The following is a 20,202-nucleotide window of genomic DNA, read 5'->3' as shown; positions in this document are numbered from 1 at the left end:
TGTCCTTGTTCCTATTTCGATCTGTTTTACTGCTGATTGGAATTTGCTAATGGTGGGAAGATGGGTTTTTACAGTTGGGAACCGCCAAATGTTTCCGCACTTATGTTTCGGACCTCATGTGTTTCAAAGTGACCAAAGCGACCCCTCTGGGGGATAATTGTGAGAACCGGGTTGTAAACTTTTGTGTTCAATGTTATCCTATGGGTAAAAACTGTATAAAAGGAGCGATCCACAGAACCAATTTGAAGCAGTCTCCCCAAGTTGCACGCTGTGTACTTGTCGTGATCTCTGTGTTCCCTGCAGCAAATAAACCTTGAATCTTTGACGCCGAAGGAAGTGTCCCGTGTCTCTGTGACTTGTACGCCGGAGCAGGTTACCCACGAAGGTTTCAGGTGTTGTGCCCTGGCACCGCTGGGTCTTACAGAACCCAGTCCTTCAAGGGGGCATTTTAACAAAAGAGGCATCGGGTAAGGGAATGGATTTTCCTTTCCTCCGATGCCTGTTTTGAGCATTCCTACTGCACAATCACATGATCGTGCAGCAGGAATGCCCACTAGACACCAGGGATTTTTTTAATTTTATTTAAGTGTGATTAACTGTTTTCGGGGAGCGGACCATTAGGCAAGGGTCTCTCCTCTTTGGGGGCACTGTTTTTGGCTGTGTCTGCCCCATGGACAGCAGGTCTGGCCATTTAAAAAAAAAAATGTAAAAAAAGTTTGTTTTGGGTCCCTGATGCAGCGTGTTGTTATGCGTTTAGAGGGAAAACGTGAACCATGGGGTTTCTTTTGAAATAAGAAAACATAGATGTCTGAAAGCACTGTTAGACCACCAGGGATTTTTTTTGTGGGGAGTGCCCCCTTGGGCAAGGGTCACTCCCCTTTGGGGAGCATTATTGTGGCTGTATTTTCCCCCCTGGAGGGCAGATTGGTCAATATTTGTTAAAAATTCTGCCAGACTAGGGATATTTTTGTGGGGAGCAGCCTCTTGGGCAAGGGTTGACCCCCTTTGGAAGCATTACATTGTCTGTTTCTGCCCCCCCGAGAGACAGATCGGACCACATATTATTTTACTTCTGCCCCACTAGACCACCAGGTATATTTCTGCACGGAGCAGCCCCTTGGGCAAGGGTAGCTCCCCTTTTGGAACATTATTTGGCAGTTTCTGCCCCCCTGGGGGGCATATAGGCTGATTGTTTTTACATTTTATGTGGCCCATTAGGGATTTCTGTTTTTTTGGGGGGATGTTGAGGAACGGCCCCCTGGGCATGGGTTGCTCCCCTTCGGGAAGCATTATTTTGGCCGTTTCTGCCCCCGGGCGCAGATTGGATGCTTTTTTTAAATTGTGTGTGGCCCACAAGGCCACCAGGGATTTCTTTTTTTTTTCTTTTTGGATGTTGGTGAGCGGCCCCTTGGGCACGGGTCGCTCCACTTTATGGGGTGATTCTTGTGGCTGTTTACCGACCCTATGATTTCAGGCCAGTCTGTCCCCGAGGGGTGCAGAAGCCTCTAGACACCATGTTTTTTTAATTTTAATGTTGTTGGGGACTGGTCGCTTGGGCAAGGGTCACTCCTCTTTAAAGGGGTATGATTGTGGCCATTCCTGCCCTCTTTGAGGGCAGATCAGCCATACATGTTTGGTCCCATCTGTCCCTAAGGGGGGCAGAAGACACTAGACACCAGGTTTTTTTTAATGTTGGTGTTTGGGGGGTGGCCTTTTGGGCAAGGGTTTTTCCCCTTTTACAGGGGTGAATATTTTGACTGTTTCTGCCCCCTTGAGGGCTGATCAGCCTTATACTCTTAGGCCCACCTACCCATTAGCTTGGCTGGTATATTGTGTGTGGACTGGTGCATTATGTGCATATGTGATTGTAATGTTTTATTTCTCCTTTTTATTGTAGTGCAAAGCTTTTGATTCTTGTTTGCCGTTTCGGCAGTGGTTGTTCTGGAGTTTTGCATAGTTGCATTTATTTGGTAATAAAAACATTTGTGTTGTGTTTACTCCAAATGAGAATTATGGTCATGCATGAATGAATTTGTTGTAAGTGGTGTCATAATGGCAGCATAGTAAGTTAGTGTTTTGAGCATGAAATACTTTACAGTGTGTTTTGTGTTGTCTTATGTGTAATTTTCTTTTTTTACTGGGATATTGTTGATCCTTACTGTGTCTGTGCAGAGTAGGTGGTGGTAAGTCTAGATGTTTCTGGCAAGTGAGGGGTATATTTTTGGAGTATATAGGTCTTTGTGATAAAGACACATTTTGTTTATTACTTATTTTTCAAAGTGTTTGTTTATTGTTGACTTGTTTGACAAGTTACCTTTATTAGGAAGGATTATGGCTATCTGTAGAATTACTGCTCAGCAGGTGGTTGGTATGCTTTTTGAGTCATCCTCTGTGCATGATTATGAGACTGACATTGCGTCTGAGTGAGAGGAGGCAGTGCAAGATTCTGGCAGTGAGCTTTCTGTCCACGAGGAATCATCTGATGATGAAGCTACTCTCAGTGCGGATGAAGCTACACTAAGTGCAGATGAAGTACCTGTTTTAGAGGAGGACACTGATGTGTCAATGGTGCAGCAAGAGACATCCGGATTGCAGCCTAGGGCGGCAAGGCTTCCTACTGGAAATGCTGGACTCTGGCTTGATCCAAACATGGTGCTCCAGTATTACCTGCTTTTAGTGATGATGCAGGGTGTAAAGTGGATTTGTGATTTTTTTTTGCCTATGTAGTTTTTTCTGTTGTTTATGGATGATGTATTTTTGTCTGAGAATGTGGAGCAGACTAATTTGTAAGCTAAACAGTTTATGTGGGACAGCAGTGCCAGCCTTAGGCCCGCTCTAGAGCTACCAGGTGGAATCCGAAAAATCTGGATGAGATGAAGACGTTTTTGGGTTTGACTTTTTGATGGGTTTGATAATGAAGTCGTCCCTGGCTTCTTATTGGTCTACCAGTCCCTTGATGACAACGGCCATATTTCCAGCAATTATGAGTCGTGATCGGTATTTACTTTAGCTTCGGATGCTGCATTTTGTTGAAGATGCTTTGGCGTTGCCACAAGATCACTCTGACTGTGAAAGTCTTTTTATGATTCGGCCTGTTCTTGATCACTTTGTAGATCGATTTTCAGAGCGCTATACTCCAGGGAAAGAAATAGCTGTTGATGAGTCTTTGGTCCTGTTCAAGGGTAGTTTGGTTTTTAGGCAGTATATTCCTAGCAAGAGGGCATGTTATGGAATTAAGATTTATATGTTGTCTGAGAGTAGGACAGGATATGTCTATAATTTCCGGGGATTCCACTATTGACCCCCCTGGTTGTTCATCCACTTTCGGAGTTTCAGAGAAAATTGTGCGGGAACCGTTTAACAAAGGTCAAAATTTGTACCTTGATAACGTATACACTGCTGTGCAATTGTTGAACAATTCCTTAAAAGTGGACACTTTTGCTTGTGGCACAATCCGCTCTAACCGTAAAGGTTACCCAAAAGAGCTTGTTCGCAAAAAGCTTCAGAGGGGACAGTGAAGTGCCTTGCATAGTGAGGAGCTGCTAGCTATGAAATTTGTGGACAGGAGGGATGTGTACATGCTGACTACCATCCAGGATGACAGTACTTCACCTGTGACTGTTTGGGGTCAGGTTGCTGACGTGCGCAAACCTGCGTGCATTTTAGACTAAAATAAGCACATGGGTGGTGTCAATAGGGTAGATTAGAGGTTCTAACCTTACACTGCTGTTCGTAAGGCTTACATTTGGTATAAGAAGTTGGCCATCCATCTCTAAAATTTAGCAACTTTTAATGCTTTTATTATGTTCAAGGAGTGTTCTACTGTGTCAAAGATGACTTTTGTTCAGTTTCAGTAGTCTGTGATAGGCAGCCTTGTTGAAGTTGAACAGGCAAGTGTTCCTAGAGTTGGAGTGGTGAAGGATGCGGCTAGATTAAAAGATCGTCACTCTCCTGATTTAATTCCTCCCACACCCAAAAAAATCAATCCCTGTAAGAGGTGTAGAGTCTGTTTGCAAAGAGACCTTCTAATCCTGGGCTGTGTGTGCCCACATGTTTCAGATTGTATCACACTCAAAATAGTTTTTGGGAGCAACCGTGAGTCTAATAGTGTACTGCCTGGTCTGTATGGTTTTATATAGTTGTTGTCACTTTCACGGTTGGCATTAGAATGATGTCTTTAGTTAAAGCTGTTGGGTTTTTAGTTATACTTTTGTTACTAGTTCCAATTGGTTTGCGTTTTCTTTCTTGTTAAAATAAATGTGATGATGGTGTGCGTGTACTGGCGCTTGGCTGGTGGTGTGCGTAGAATGGCGCTTGGCTGGCGGTGTGCGTGGGCTGGCGCTTGGTTGGCGGTGTGCGTGGGCTGGCACTTGGCTGGCGGTGTGCGTGGGCTGGCATTTGGCTCGTAGTGTGCGAGTAGTGACTTGCTGCTGGTCATTACACACTTTTCTAGTCAAACCCCACTGCACTCACTATGTCAACCACCACCCGGTGTGATTGCTGTGTCAGTCAAGTGGGCGTATGAAAGTGATGGGCCCTTGAATGGCGCTGTCTGTTGATGTAATGTTGTAATGTGCTGATCTTGTGTGTCATGTATTGTCATGTATGAAAGGTGTGTGAATGGCCTGTAAAGAGGTTGGTGCCTTGCCGTGGCTTTACAGCACACGAGCTGTGAGTCATTGGGTCAAGTTTTTAACCTTTTAAATATTAACTGTGCATTTCCTTTTGGTAAAATCTCTTATTAATAGAAATTTACACTCTGAACCTTCACTCACCATCATGCCAAATCCAACCAGTATGTGTGAGTGCTTAAGAAATTGTTCATTTTGAAGTAATATTGGTCTTTTCTGTCTCTCTCTGCCAGGGTGTACAATGTCTCCAAATTGTCTGTGGATGCGAGTGTTATAATGCGTTGGGGCTGCAGCTGGTGATGTGAAAGTGTGTGTCAAGTATGAAAGGTGTGTGAATGTCCTGTAAAGAGGTTTGTGCCTTGTGGTAGCTTTACAGCTCACGAGCTGTGAGTCATTGGTTCAGGTTTTTAACCTTTTAATTATTAACAGTGCATTTCTTTGTTATGAAATCTCTTATTAATAAAATATACATGTTGAACCTTTCATTCACCCTCGTGCCAAATCCAACCTGTATGTTTGTGTACTTGAGAAACAGATGGATAGGCAGTCATATTTGTCACTTGTGTGTTTGAGTCCAATGCAGAATTGGCTAAAACGTATTTTTTTAAAAAAATGTAGCACTTAGAATTTGCGGTGCTATACCGCTAACCCCTACGTTTTTGGCTCTTCCCATTCATAGGCCCTTGCCCCACCCACACAAGTGAGGTATCATTTGACTCGGGAGTTTGAGGGAAACGCTGAGGTGTAGGACATTTGTGCCGGCACAGTGAATCCACACATAAATATGTGGAAAATGTGGGGTTTTTTGCAGCTAAATGTGAGGTTTGCACGGGAATCCGGGTAGTAAAATGTTGGGGGATCCACGTAAGCCATAACTCTCTGGACTCCCCCGGGTGTCTAGTTTTCAGAAAACTGTGGACATGGTAGTTTCCTAAGATGGCCGCCGAGCCCGGGGCTAAAAACCTAGGTAACTACCCTTGCAAAACCAGGTTGTTTTGTGATAGGTAATTTTGATGTCTCCTCAATAAGTTTTGGGCCAATGCTTGTTGCAGGTACTTGGCCCACCCACGCGAGTGAGGTACCATTTTTATCGGAAGACTTTGGGGAACGCTGGATGGTAGGAAAGTTGTATCAACCCAGTGATACAACAACTTTCCCACACAGAAATGTGAGAACAATTTGATTTTTTCTGTAAAATTTGAGGTTTGCTGGGGATTCTGGGTAGGAAAACGTTGGGGGGGGTCCATGCAAGCCATACCTCGCTAGACCCCCGGGTGTCTAGTTTTCAGACATGTGTGGGTTTGGTAGGGTTCCTTAGATGGCCGCCGAGCCTGGGGCCAAAAACCTAGCTGTCCCCCCCTTGCAAAACCAAGTTGTTTTGTGACAGGTAATTTTGATGTCTCGTCATACGTTTTGGGCCCTTGCCTGTTGCGAGTGCTTGGCCCATCCACACAAGTGAGTGACCATTTTTATCGGGAGACCTGGAGGAACGCTGGGTGGTAGGAAATATGGGGATCCACACAGATTCCAGAACTTTCCATCACAGAAATGTGATGAAAATGTGTTTTTAAAAAAAAATTTTTTTACAAAGTTGGAGGTTTGCAAAGGATTCTGGGTAACTGGACCTGGTGAGAGCCAGACAAGTCATCCTGTATTCCCCTTGGTGTCTAGTTTTAAAAAATGTATAGGTTTTCTAGGATTCCCTAGGTGCCGGCAGAGCTAGGGTTCAAAACCCACAGCTAGGCACTTTGCAAAAAAAGGTCAGTTTTCATGGTAAAAATGTGGTGTGTCCACATTGCGTTTTGGGCCGTTTTCTGTCCCGAGCAATATGCCTACCCACACAAGTGAGGTACCATTTTTATCAAGAGACTTAGGATAACACAAAATTGTAAAGCAACTGTTATTACCTATTGATTTTCGATGCATGTCAGCCTTCCCAAATGCAAGACAATGTGTAAAAAAGAAGTCCCTTTGAAAAATGTCCTATAATTCTCATTCTATTATGGGTACTCAGAATTTCGGAAATGTGCAAATAGCTACTGTTTCGGAACTCTTTATTTTGTTCCAATTTCAGAAATACATAGGTGTCTTTCTTCCCGATTTTTCACTGTATATATTTTCCCAAATTAATTGTTATATACCCGGTACACAACAAAAAACCATTGCAAGACGCTGCTCAGTTATTGGCTCTGGGTTCGTCAGGTTCTTGGTGAACCTACAAGTCCTATATATCCCCACAACCAGAAAGGTCCAGCGAATGTAACGGTATATTGCTTTAACCCCTTCCACGTTGATGACGAGCTGGGCTCGTCATGGCGTAGCCTCCTCGCACGCTGATGACGAGCCCAGCTCGTCACGTAAAGTGCGTTTTTAAAAATCTCAGCGTGCGAGCGGAATTCCGCTAGCGAGCATGAGGTTAAAAAAAATCTGTCATACTTAGCAGACGTTACAGGTGAAAGCGTTGGCACAATTGGCTGGTTTTTTCAACTCATTTTCAATTTTTCCTATTTTTAACTGTTAGTTTCTATAAAGAAACCTAGAAGGATCTACACAAATGACCCCTTGCTGAATTCAGAATGTTGTCTACTTTTCTAAAAAGTGTAGCTTTCCAGGATCCATCATTGCTTTCATACCCATTTCTACCATTAACTGGAAGAAGGATGAAAGCCCAAAAAATATACAAAATAGGCTATGTCCCAGAAAAATTCGAAACTATGTAAAAAAATGTTGGTTTTCTGACAAAAGTCCTTCAGTCCAAAAATGCTGGGAAGATAATGATTTCAGCACCACAAACCCTTTGTTGATACCATTTGCAAGAAAAACAAGCATTTGCAATGCAATAGGTCTTGCATTAGGAAAGTTTGAGCAATTGGTATTGTAAGTGACAAATATTTTATTTATGTGTTGGTTTTGTAAATAGCGATAATAATAGCTTTGTCATTTACAATGCCAATAGTTTTAACTTTCGCAAACGTGACACCTATAGCATTTGTAATGCAATCTGTGTTGTATTTACATGACTTAGATGTATTAATATTACAAATAACAATGGCTTTTAGTTTTTTTAATAATTAATACTTAAATAAAAGTTATTGTAATTTATAATGGCAATAGCTTAAACTTTTGTAAATATCTTTTGGGAAGATTATGTTCATTGTATTTTATTACGATGAACATCCAAGAACTGCAGTGAAATATTAACATCTTTTTGTGACATTTGTAATAAAGCTTTAAACATTGAGAGAACATATTAGAACCAGATGTTGTTGAATGGTTGCACAGAGTGATGCTGTGGCGTTCAGTGGTGCTGAGTGAAGCTGTGGCCTTCAGTGGTGCTGAGTGAAGCTGTGGCCTTCAGTGGTGCTGAGTGAAGCTGTGGCCTTCAGTGGTGCTGAGTGAAGCTGTGGCCTTCAGTGGTGCTGAGTGAAGCTGTGGCCTTCAGTAGTGCTGAGTGAAGCTGTGCCATTCAGTGGTGATGAGTGATGCTGTGGCATTCAATGGTGCTGTGGCATTGAGTGGTGCTGAGTGATGCTGTTGCGTTGAGTGATGCTGTTGCGTTGAGTGATGCTGTTGCGTTGAGTGATGCTGTTGCGTTGAGTGATGCTGTTGCGTTGAGTGATGCTGTTGCGTTGAGTGATGCTGTTGCGTTGAGTGATGCTGTTGCGTTGAGTGATGCTGTTGCGTTGAGTGATGCTGTTGCGTTGAGTGATGCTGTTGCGTTGAGTGATGCTGTGGCGTTGAGTGATGCTGTGGCGTTGAGTGATGCTGTGGCGTTGAGTGATGCTGTGGCGTTGAGTGATGCTGTGGCGTTGAGTAATGCTGTGGCGTTGAGTAATGCTGTGGCGTTGAGTAATGCTGTGGCGTTGAGTAATGCTGTAGCATTGAGGGGTGCTGTGACGTTGAGTGGTGCTGTAGCATTGAGGGGTGCTGTAGCATTGAGGGGTGCTGTAGCATTGAGGGGTGCTGTAGCATTGAGGGGTGCTGCGGCGTTGAGGGGTGCTGAGTGATGCTGTTGCGTTGGGAGTGATGCTGTGGCATTGAGTGGTGCCAAGTGATGATGAGGTTCGGTGTTGGTAGTCAGTTGATGCAGCACTGGTGCTGCGCTAGTGCTGAGGTAGTGCTGCGCTGGTGCTGCGCTGGTGCTGAGGTGGTGCTGTGCTGGGGCTGAACAATGTTGAGGTGGTGTGGTAGTACTCAGATGCAGCTGAGTGACGCTCATGTGGGGTTGCGGTAGTGCAGCTGAAGTGGTGCTGCGCTTATGCTGATATGGTGCTGAGGTAGTGCTGCACTGATGTAATGGTGCTTGGGTGGTCCTCAGGTGGTGCTAAAGTGGTGTTGTCCTGCTGAGTGATACTGGGGTGGTGCTGTGCTGGGGTGATACTCTGCTGAGGTGGTGGCGTTGTAGTTGCGGTGGTGCTCGGGTGCTGCTGAGTGAAGCTCAGGTGGTGCTGCAGGAGTCCTGCTTTAGTGGTGATGAGTTACACTGACTGGTGCTGAAGTGGTTCTGTGTGCTGAGGTGGTGCTATGATAGTGATACTGGAAGGGGGGGCAGGGGGTGATCACAGACTCCCGGAATCCGGGGGCAGGCACTGCCCCTGCTGCACTGATAGCTACACCTCTGAAAGAAACTGGTACAGGGAGGAACGATTGTAGAAAGGAAGAGGGGTAAGAGTGGAACCTGGAGATGGCAGGAAATCGGTGAAGAGAGGAAACTGGTGAAGGTACGTAACTGATGTATAGGAAACTGGTGTAGAGATCAAAGTGGCGTAAATAGGAAAGTGGCGTAAATAGTAAAGTCTTTGTAGAAAGATAAAACTGGCGTGAATAGAACACTGCTGACGAGAGAAAATGGCTGGAGTCTGATACAGGTGGGACATGTATAGATGTGAGAAAGCTGAAAACCGGAAGCCCAAATAAAAGGCATAACTGGTAAATGTGAAACTAGCAGAGAGAGGGGTCTGGTAAAGATGGAAAACTGTTGTAGACATAATTTGGTATAGATAGGCTCACAACAAATATAAAGCTATCTGTAAGAGAGAGGGGGAAATAGAGAAAGGAACCCACAGAGAAGAAAAGAAACAGTGAGAAAGAAAAGAAAGAGAACAAGTCCTAGAAGTAAAAGAGAAAACCGGACAAAGACCAGCACATCACATACGGACCCTGGAGTAGAGAGCATCAGAATCTGCACAACCAGGCAAATATAGCAAAAATCATAAGAAAAAGGGGCAACACAGTGCTTCATTTTGGAACTGATCCGAAAATATTACTTGTCAGAGAGAATCGACTAAACCTCAGTGTAGCCAAAATTCCTGTATACTAAAATGTTCACGTTCAAAATAGATACTATGTTCTGCAAGAGGCTGTCTGAAGGAACGAAGGGAAGTGGTGGAGTGGGTCACAAGTACCCCTGATTCGGGAAGCTTGCGCGCACATGGAGGGGGTGGGGAGCAGAGATATTTTTACACTGGGATGGGAGCTCTTTCATTTCTCTTTTGAACGCAATACATGAGCAGTGCTGCTGCCGGTTAGGGGAAATGTAATTCCAGATATTTGGTACTGCCAAGAACGACTCATTACGAGTGTTTTGCCTTCTGATTGTTGGGATTTGAAGCACCAGTCCTTACTCACTGCGAGATGGAGCAGGGGTGGCCTTAGGCATGTGCAAACTGTGCACCTGCACAGGGCCACCAAACCAATATATATCCTTAATATAATAATCCTCTGAGGATGGATATATATTTGCGTTGCGGCCCCTGGCAGGGATTTGGTGGCCTCCGGCTCTGTTCCACTTCCAAACACCCTGACACCCCCCCCCCCCCTTCACTGGCCTCTGCGCTCCGCCTACCCGGACCCCCTCTTTCGGGCCCCCTACCTACGCTTCCTGCCCAGGGCCGCCATGAGCCTAGAGCCACCCCTGGATGGAGGGAGGCCAACGCAGGGTTGTGAAAATTGCAAAAAACACAGTTGATGGACAGAATGCAGAACAATGTCTTACATTCACCCCAGTACAAAGATCTGGGCCATAATCCATCGTTTTTTTGCACTCCACACCACCCTAGGTCAGACACAGGCTATATGCAAATCAGCCTTGACCCTGTGCCTCATGGGAACAGTCCAGCCCGAACTACCAAGCCATGTCTTTCCTAGACCGGAATCAAGCATCCAAGGACCGGTTTCTGGCTATCAGCCTTCTTCAGCCTGGATAGCTTGACTCCAGTGATGTGGAGAGCCTGGGACTCACGTCTGAGCATACCCAGCCCACTCGGGTGAAAATTGCAAAAAACGCAGGTTTGTGCCCTTCTCAACAGGGACAAGTGATTTAAACACGGTTTAGTTAGTTAAATACTCTTCCCTGATCTGTGCTATGATCACAAGAGGGAAGTCATGCAAGGTCAACCCAGCCTTCCATCCTTTCGATGTCGATATGCTGAGTGCCTTTATAATAAGCAGGTGTAAAGCTTATTACATGCGGCTCTCAGAAATGGAAGAGGGATGGTACAAAGCTCTATATTCAACACTGTCACTATTGCAACATAAGAGAACTAACTAATATCAGCAGCGATGGGGGACTGAGCCAGTCACTGTCCCAGCCACTCGACAGACTGTCAGTTCAGCCCAGCAAAGATAATGGCGGAAGTAGCACCTGTCTCCTGTGGGAATGGATACCCTCGAACCACTATGTGTAAAATACTAGTTCAGTGTGCTGTAACTTCAAGGAGCACATTTATAAAAAAGCATTTGAAATGCAAGAAGAGGAGCGGTGTGAACTTACTTTCGGCGATGTGCACGGCCGCCATAAAAACACAGCAGGGCACTGGGTGGCCGTGGGCCATATGGTGGCTTCACAGTGTGACTGTCCTACATGCACGCTCCGTGGCAGCCTCAGGGGAAGGGGCGGGAGGAGCAAGGAGAAGAGCGGTGATAACAAGCATGAGGTGTCGTGCAGCCTGGAGATTTGGGGGGGATGGGGCGGAGGAGCAAGGAGAGGTGCTGCGATAACGAGCGTAAGGTGTCGTGCAGCCTGGGGATGGGGGTGTGTGTGAGGGGGGGCGGTGGGGGTGGAGGAGCAAGGAGACGAGCGGCGATAACGAGCGTGAGGTGTCCCAGGCACAAATTCCCATTCAAGAATACCCTTGCTGGAGGGCACAGATAATTCCGTGTGGCACGTAGTAAGGAGGGAGGGGTGCTGACTGCACAGGAAATAAGCATTGGCTGTGCAAGGAATTTAAAAAACGGGTGGAAAGCAACGTTAACAAGAAGCAATAACCCCACGAATCCTGTTTTACATGAAGAGTGTGTCTGCAAGTGGCCGTTTTGAAAACAAGGGAGTTTAGTATTGCGGTTTAGAAAGACGGCGTATGCCAGTGCTGCATGACATAAGCAGTGCTCGTAAAGGAATTTAAAAAACGGGTGGAAAGCAACGTTAACAAAAAAAAAAAAAAAAAAAAAAAAGAAGCTGTGCGCTTGTAAAGGAATAATAAAACAAGCTCTTAGCATTGCTGTGGGGGGGGTGCGGGAGCGCATTGGCGGGGGAGCAGCAGCCTTTGATGTGCGAGCGAGAGGGAGGGAACACCATATGGGGTATGATTGAGAAGTGAGGCCAAAAGCGCGCTGGGGAAGCGTCGCGCTTGAGTACCTCACATGCATTGGGGACAATCCTCACTGGTTTCAAGAGTTTGTTTTGCCTACTATACTCTCGCAGAACAACGCATGCACGTTGGTTCAGCGAGACCTAAAAAGACTCTTTCATTTGCAGCACTTTTTCTCCATTTTCCCCCCAAAAAAACAACAACATTTAGCTGTGTTTTGGCCAACTTCTGTCTCCCCTCCAGGGGAATCCACAAACACTGGGAACCTTTAGAATAACCATGATGTTGGAAGAAAGGACGCAAATTTGTCATGGATACCTTATGTGGTCAAAATGTTACTGGGGCCAAACCGCAAACTACCCCAAATAGCCAAAAAAGGCTTAGCACGGGGAGAAATGGCCTGGCAGTGAAGGGGTTAATCATGGCTTAGAGTCTTGTGAGTTATTGCGCATATACATACATGGGGCATAGGGGCATTGTCAGTTTAGGGTCTGCTGACATACAAATATTTCAAGGTGACTCAAAACAACACAGTTTGGCCTGCATTTGGGGAGCTAGTGCCCACTGTGACTTTTTCTCGCTTTTGCACCCTGTGTAATTTGTGAGGGCTTTTTCACTCTTTTGCACCTCTTGTAATTTGTGAGACCCCTTTAGAATGGGTACCAATAGTTTTCCATCTCACCTGTCATGTTGTAAATATTTGTAATTATGTCTGTAGTATTTTGTTAATTTATTTAAAGCCATGATTTGACAATCATTTTTTGATATCTGCTTTGTTGCTGAGTTCTCAGTTTTGGTCCGCAGCATCTTCCAGAGTCTGCCTTGAACTGCTATTCTTCACTGCCATAAGAGTCAACTCTTAAAAGGAGTTTATGGTTCATCGTGCATGGGTCCCAAGACACCAGTAGGTAAAGAAGTCAGAAGAAACCAGCTGTCCCATTTGGAACCCAACAACTTTTGATTTCCCTGGGACCTCTTTACTAAAATTTCTCAAGCTATGAATCTACAATGTATTACTATATTTAGAAAACCATGGCAATATCTGGATCTATTAAAATCACTGCCACTAATTTTATTGATAGTTCACAATATCATTTGAGGAAGTTATTTTACTTAAAAGGGTAGCATTTTTCTCTTCTTTGCTGTCTGTTCTTACTATATTGATATACATCTCAATGTTTTTGAATTGTAGTGGAAAACAGTCATAAATTGTATATGTTTCAATTTCAGAGGTAATTGTTCTTCATCATGTATTTGGTTGTTTTATGAAGTGCTGGTTGCCTTGTCTACACTTTGCAGTGCTAGAATGTTGATCAGGAATGGGTTTCTCTTGATGTCTTCTGCCAAGAGTAGTGGTGGATGGAATGTGCACTCCTAGGTCTGTTACTGAGTGGTGTATAGTGGTGGGGATTCTCCCTTGAAGAGGGTGCGGTGGGCCTGGTGGAATCATGTTGGGAGGTAGAACCATATTTGAAGAAGCTTCCCTTGATATTTATATCGCTACATATAACTTTGCAATTACCACTTTCGGTGGTACGTTCACAATAAACCTACTGTTTAGTATACTTTTATGATTTTAACTAATCGAATAAAGTGGTTTTGACTTGACTTGACCTACTGTTTAGTCTTTTGATTTTCAAGAAATAAATGTAAGCTTCCTAGCATTTGGGCTTTCAGATGTGAATGTAGGGAAGCACAAAGTGGCTTAGGTAGTTTAGTTTATACTGCCGCAGTTTACACACAGAACGATCAGAATATATCAGCAAGATTTTTTCAGTGTCTGCTGTGTATTACATTCTAAACATTGCTATAACAGGATAACCATAATGATGAAGCCAGAATTTGACACAGAGTATATTGAAAATAAGTTAGAACTTTGTACAGAAATATGTCCATTTGTCTGCAGGCCCCAGGTACATATTAAAACAGTGGTTCACGGAGGACTCATTTAGCATTAATTCAGTACATTTCTTTAATGCTGCTTGTCGAAGAAGCGTTACATTCATAACATGAAGCAGTAGGATCTCGACCTAATAGTGGTCCCGACCCACAGTTTGGGAAACACTGCTCTAATGCCTTTTTTTCAATATCACTAGTAGGTATTTTGGTCCAAGAACTTAGTATGCACCGACTATCTCCATTCACTCATGACCGACTATCTGCATTCACTCATGACCATAAAAATTCAAAACTATGCAAAAATCTCCTAAAAAAACATGAGGTTTTTAAAACTAACATATTCCCCTGTTAAGGAGATTCTGGTTAGCTAAGTATCTAAAGCTGGCTTGCTCTTCATACATTCATGAAAAAAAGTCCTCATTCGTTCATATACTGACACATCTCCACACATCAGCCCTTTCTCTAAATGAACCTTAGTTACAACAAGAGAAAATTGACTAATTAACAATCTTGCATTTAGAAGCATCTGTTACTCTTTTTTTAAGCTACATTTCTTCTTTAAAATTCAGATTTTCTGCACAAGCTAGAAAGGAGTGCATGGCAGTATCTTTGACTTAATTCTACACACCATTTTATCAGCCACATTCTGAAAATGTGGAACAATTATAGGTTTGGCTCTCTGCTTCATAAAAAAAGAAAGATCATGGAATGCAAAGGGCCCTTCAACGCCGATACAAACAGACAAATACAAACATTTAACACACAGCTTCCAACTCACTCAAAGGTTATTGCTTCATTTTCCCCTATGACCCTGCATGCTAAAAGGCAAGCGTTTCAATAGCCCAATCAATGTCACATATCGAGTGCTTTAAATAGAAATTCCAAATGCTTGTTCTGACTGTCCCCAGTATTTCTTTGCTACTGAGAGGTGTTAGTACTCTCCTATTAAAAGTATTGCACCACTGGTCAGACATGCTGGTACAGACATGACAGCTTACCCTCATTTAGTGGGTGTTGACCTCTTCTCACTCATATTCACACTCCTGACAAACAAAATGCCTGCAAACACATCAATGAGGCCACCCTCTTCACAAACTTATATCACCCTACAAAAAAATGTTCCTTCACCTTTCACTTTAATGTGATCACCCTCTTAAACAATTGACTTTAACCTAATCACAGAGACAAGTAGACAAATACTTGTACAGAAGTGCAGATAGTGAATACCTGACAGTAAATGCACGATTAAAGCACTGCAAATATGTAAAAGCACCACAGATCTTTCGCTCACTCTGTCAAGCCTTCTAGGCTTGACACACTCTGGAAAGGTGGGTTGCTTTTGCAACAGGTGGGCATTTGGTGTGGCGAGTCTGAAAGAAACAGGAGGCACACCACCAGAAACACGAAAAGGTGTAAAGGCCCCCTATTCTCTTGTGACACCAAAGGCAGATCAGTTTGCAGAAAAGTGTAATATTTAATACACATCTTAAACCCACACAAGGTCCTAAGTACAAGCAGGTCAGCCAACAAGGATGTCAGATGTGTAAGCATGAGTGATAAACACTGCATCATTAACAAACCAGTATGCCGTCCATCATGTACTAAAGAGGATTTCTGTAATGCAAGCGAGACTGGAAAATGCTCTGAAGGATAAAAGACTACATAGTCCTCCTAAGGTTTGAAGCTGCAATCTGCAGCATGCACACAGAAGCCTGCATGCAGCAGGCACATAAACTAAATGAACTGAGTTTGTAGTAAACACTAGACAGGGCACAGGAATACAGAGCAGACAGGGACACGAGGCAGGCATGGCACAGAAACACGAGGCAGGCATGGCACAGAAGCAGGAGGACGGCAATATACAAGACTGGCACACCAGAGGTTCAGAATGCAGACATAGAACACGGGCAAGGTAGGTTACAAATACACCTGGCAACCAGTGCACAGCACTAGCAAGCTTGCCAGCCAGGACCAAGACATATTTGGCAGCCAGGGCACAGGGCCAAGGGGAAGAATGGACATTGTGCAATGAATAGGATCACCAGATGACGTATGCCATCAGGCCACGTGATCTGTATCCTGTGACTTACTTTAACAAATCATTTTTTTTCGTGCCTGTCAACCCCAGCACTTCAATTAAACGGAAGCAAAACTACAATTTCTTGAATACGCCCATTTGTTAAATAAAGCCTGGGGTCTGAAAAGGGTGCTCAGAGGGGCATCAGGTGACCCTAACAATTCATGGGCGAAGCTAAAAGGGCAGGTTAAGCACATGCACAATGGAAAGCCAGGGCAGAGTAGGCATAGCACAAAACACAGTAGGCGGTGCATTGGAATATAAAACGGGCAGGTCAAAGGTTCAAATGGCTGGCAGTTGACAAGTTGGATAGGCGGACACCAGACAGCCAGGGTTGAAGCGTGCAGTGGGCACAGACTCGGAGGGGAAGGTATGGCATGGGTCAACAGTAGGGTCATAGCTTCAAGGCACTAGGACGAAACTTCTCCAGTCCTGGGATCGCTTTTGACAAAACATTATTTCCATTGTGTTAATCCTATTGATTCAATGGAACGGACCTAGGTCTTTATTTACAAAGTAAACGGAGGTGTTAAATTAAAGTTCGGGGGGTAGAAAACAGGTATCCCGGTGGGCAGGGAGTCATAGAGTGGCTAGACAGGGATAGCAGCTGACCAGAGAGCAGGCGGTGTACAGGCACATAAAGCAGGCAGAACAAGGGCATAATTACATCAAATGAACAAGATATAAGTAAACCGAGTGATGCGGCCAGAAGCACACTGAAAAGTGTAAGACGGAGAAGGCACAGAACAGGCAGGGAGGGCTCGGGCACCCCTAGCAAGTAAGATACGGGAAAATAAAGGAAGAAAGGACAGCAGGCAGGGCCGGCAGGATTCAACGTAGATAACACAGAAAGCAAGCGAGGAACAGGCACATCGATACATGAAAGGCATTCAGAGCAGGGATAGTGTCATATGAACACAGAGCAGGCGGGTAGGGTGCGATCGGCACTGTATGGTTGAACTCACCGGCAGTCACCTCACTCAGCAGCAGCAGCATCGGTAGGAACGCCGTGGGGCCGGCCATGCCCGGGATCCTTGCTCCAGTTTACAGTGCCTCCGCTGTGGCCTCTTCTCACCAGGAGACTCTGCTCCTTGGACGGCGGAAACAAACCCACAGCGGCCTCGGTTTAACAATCCTGGGAGCAGAAACAGAGCCGACTGGAACCAGCCAGCGCGCATGCGCGGACAGACGCCGAGGCTGGTCGAGCGCCGCTTGGTGGGCAATGACCACACTGAACTCAAATGCCTGAGCAGGAGCAGGGCTCGCGTTACAGTACAATACAGTAACGCTTCATTACCGTGACGTATGTATAAGTATCCAAAAGCCAGTGTGCCTTCACAAAACTTTCATATCTGAGAGGCATTTATTTCTACACTATCTATGTCAAGATGTTACGCTAGAAAGCGAGAGTGCAGCTTCAATGTAGTTCGTGGCTGGATGTAAGCAGCTTTTTCTGATCTCTTGAGTTTCACCTAAGGAAATGTGTAGCTTTGTACATCATTCAGCCTCTTAAAGTGCTTGCTTTTATTTTAAACATCAGAAATACTTTCTTCTGCTAGTAAAGATAATAGGATAACGAGTTTCATCTTTTGTAAGATTAATGTTGCATTGCTTGCGACAGATCGTGCCTTCCTCTGGTTTCCAGGTCTGTGTGTCTGTCTTTCTCTCTTTCCAACCCTAAACATGTACTCAATATTGTGTCACTGTGTGTCTGCTGTGAGTTTTTTAGGTATCTTAGCTGCAAGATTGTGGTCCCCTTTACCCCTTGGATGTTTACCCCTTCCCACTTCAGAGCTCTCCACTGCTTTGGAGCTACTTTCAGCTGACATGAAACACACGCATAAATACCCAATTACCTGAACAATTTATATTTTAAAGGATAAAAGCTCCGCATTGTCTGACTTGCTTTCTTTATTTGTGTAAAAGTAAAGTTTCCTGAAGCACAGAAAACTATATTGGGATAGGTGTCGATTATTATATGTTCTGGGGACTCATTCTTGAAATAAAAACACGTTGTTTACAATTTTGTCTTCCTTATTTTTCTGAAAGGGTGATATTTAGTTTTTTCTTTGTGTTCATTGAATTATTCAACAGTCCTCAAGGTAAGTTTGTAACTACATCAGTACATTTTCTCCTCAGCAGGAAAACCATTGATGTGTTTCAACCTTCAGAAATGGGACTTTGCTTAATTAGGGTATTTTTCAGGATCACGATCTTAATATCTCCATAATAATGTACAAATTATAAGCATTTTGTTAAATTTTGGGCAAATTTAATTGCTTGCTTCATAAACCTCCTCTAGATATCAATCAGTCTTTTTTTTTTTAATCCTCATTCGCCTTTTAACCATTGTAGAAAGACCGTCTGTTCATACCCAACTCAACTATCTAGACTGGCACAGGCGCTTTTGGCAGATTCTTTCAATACCATGAGCCTGTAGGGGTATACTTCCAGACTGACATGCAACTATCCCTCAGAAAAAGAGGTTTGGTTTCACTCCCACCTGATCTGTACGACCAGATGGACTCTTTCGGTGTCTCAAGGGAAGGCCCAGCATAGTCCAGGGAGTATCCAATAGGCATAATCATCGGACCCGCCCTTCATTATCGCAAATTCTAAATAAAAATTAATAACATGTATATATATAGATAATGATTTTCTTTAACTATTTCCATTGAAGCAGCAGGTCCCAGTATGCAATCTTCTTTCGACTACCAGATCTAGCCAAGTCTATCTTAGATGTTTCATATAGGGAATTCAGCCAATCTGAATGTTTAGGAGGGTCCGAGTCTACCCACCGTTTACAAATTTGTCTCCTCCTTGCCACTAAAATAGCATAAAATAAAAGAGCTCTAGCTGGACCTCTAATATGACTGTTAATACCAAAAATAATCAAAGTCTGATCCAATAGGATCAATCCTTTCAGAATTCTCTCCATTGTTGTCCGTACCTCTTCCTAAAATATGACATTTGAGGGGCAGTCTTTGAACATGTGTAGGTTTGAGGCTTCGGCTAACCCACATTTTTTACATTTAACTTGGGAGCCTTTAAGGATTTTTGATAGACTAAGGTGAGATACATATGCTTGATGGACCGTGAAAATGTGATTCCTCTTTAAACAGGAAGGATTAACTAATCAAAAGAGAATTTTAAAAGAATCCTGCCATAATAGATTGCACTGTTCACCTGGCATTTGTTCACTCCAGAGCTTGTTAGCCAACTTAAACTCCCCATCTACCTCCTCTTCTATGGCCCAATACCAGTATGAAACCTCCTTCCTCTCTACTGGCCTTTTCACCATCTGCTGCTCTAGGTTGTTTCCCTCACCAGTACGTTTATTCTGTCTGATCTGGGACTGAACCCAACTTTGTAACTGAATATAATTGAATCTTGAGAGACCGCTACACATTCTCATCTTTAGATCTTCCCATGAGATTAACTTTTTATTACTAACCAGATCTCCCCATACTTCTAGTCAAGCATCTTTAAGTGGGGTTGCCAGCTTATCCCAAAGGCATTCTGGCAAGCCCGGAGAGTCCCAGAGTGGTGCTAAATTAGAGAAGTAGTTGAGTCCTGTCAGATTTCTTAGTTTTGCCCATATTCTGGCAAATCCCTGTAGGACCTTCAGTTAGACTTAAAAAAAATAATAATAATTTTGTCGCTGAATTTAAACATAAACCCCTCCTCCGATAGACCCGCCCCTTTTAACATAGCCAATAATATGTCTCCATCCCCTGTGTCAGTAGGCATTTTTAATAGCAACTGACAGTATGTAAGTTGAAAAGCCAACGTGTAGTATTGAAGATCAGGTAGCGCTAGACCTCCCTTCTCCCTCCTACGCCTTAGCTTTTTCTATGCTATCCAAGTGGATCTATATGCCCAGATGAAAGAATTTATTTCTCGTTGGAATTTTTCTATAATACGCTTGTCAAAGTGCAGAGGGTCTGTGTTAAAAAGAAAGGTGGCCCTGGGTAATATGGACATTTTAATGAGATTCACCCTTCCC

The 20,202-nt window shown here is 43.9% G+C and overlaps 1 protein-coding gene across 2 annotated transcripts in view; it reads right to left on the bottom strand.

Moving 5' to 3' along the window:
- The window catches only part of ADAM9 (ADAM metallopeptidase domain 9), a 563,447-nt gene extending 546,061 nt beyond the window's left edge, over positions 1–17,386 (bottom strand). The window contains exon 1 of one of the 2 annotated variants that reach the window (XM_086943740.1): positions 17,162–17,386. In XM_086943740.1, coding sequence (XP_086799866.1) covers positions 17,162–17,219 — 58 coding nt within the window. In that variant the 5' untranslated portion in view covers positions 17,220–17,386. The remainder of the gene's footprint in view (positions 1–17,161) is intronic. The other variant, XM_086943741.1, reaches the window with a different exon arrangement.
- Between the last annotated feature and the right edge of the window lie 2,816 nt (positions 17,387–20,202).

This window comes from Lissotriton vulgaris, chromosome 11 (genome assembly GCF_964263255.1).
Source record: "Lissotriton vulgaris chromosome 11, aLisVul1.2, whole genome shotgun sequence".
NCBI lineage: Eukaryota > Metazoa > Chordata > Amphibia > Caudata > Salamandridae > Lissotriton > Lissotriton vulgaris.
Note: the sequence above shows the minus strand (reverse complement) of the source record. Positions and strands in the feature narration are given on the sequence as shown.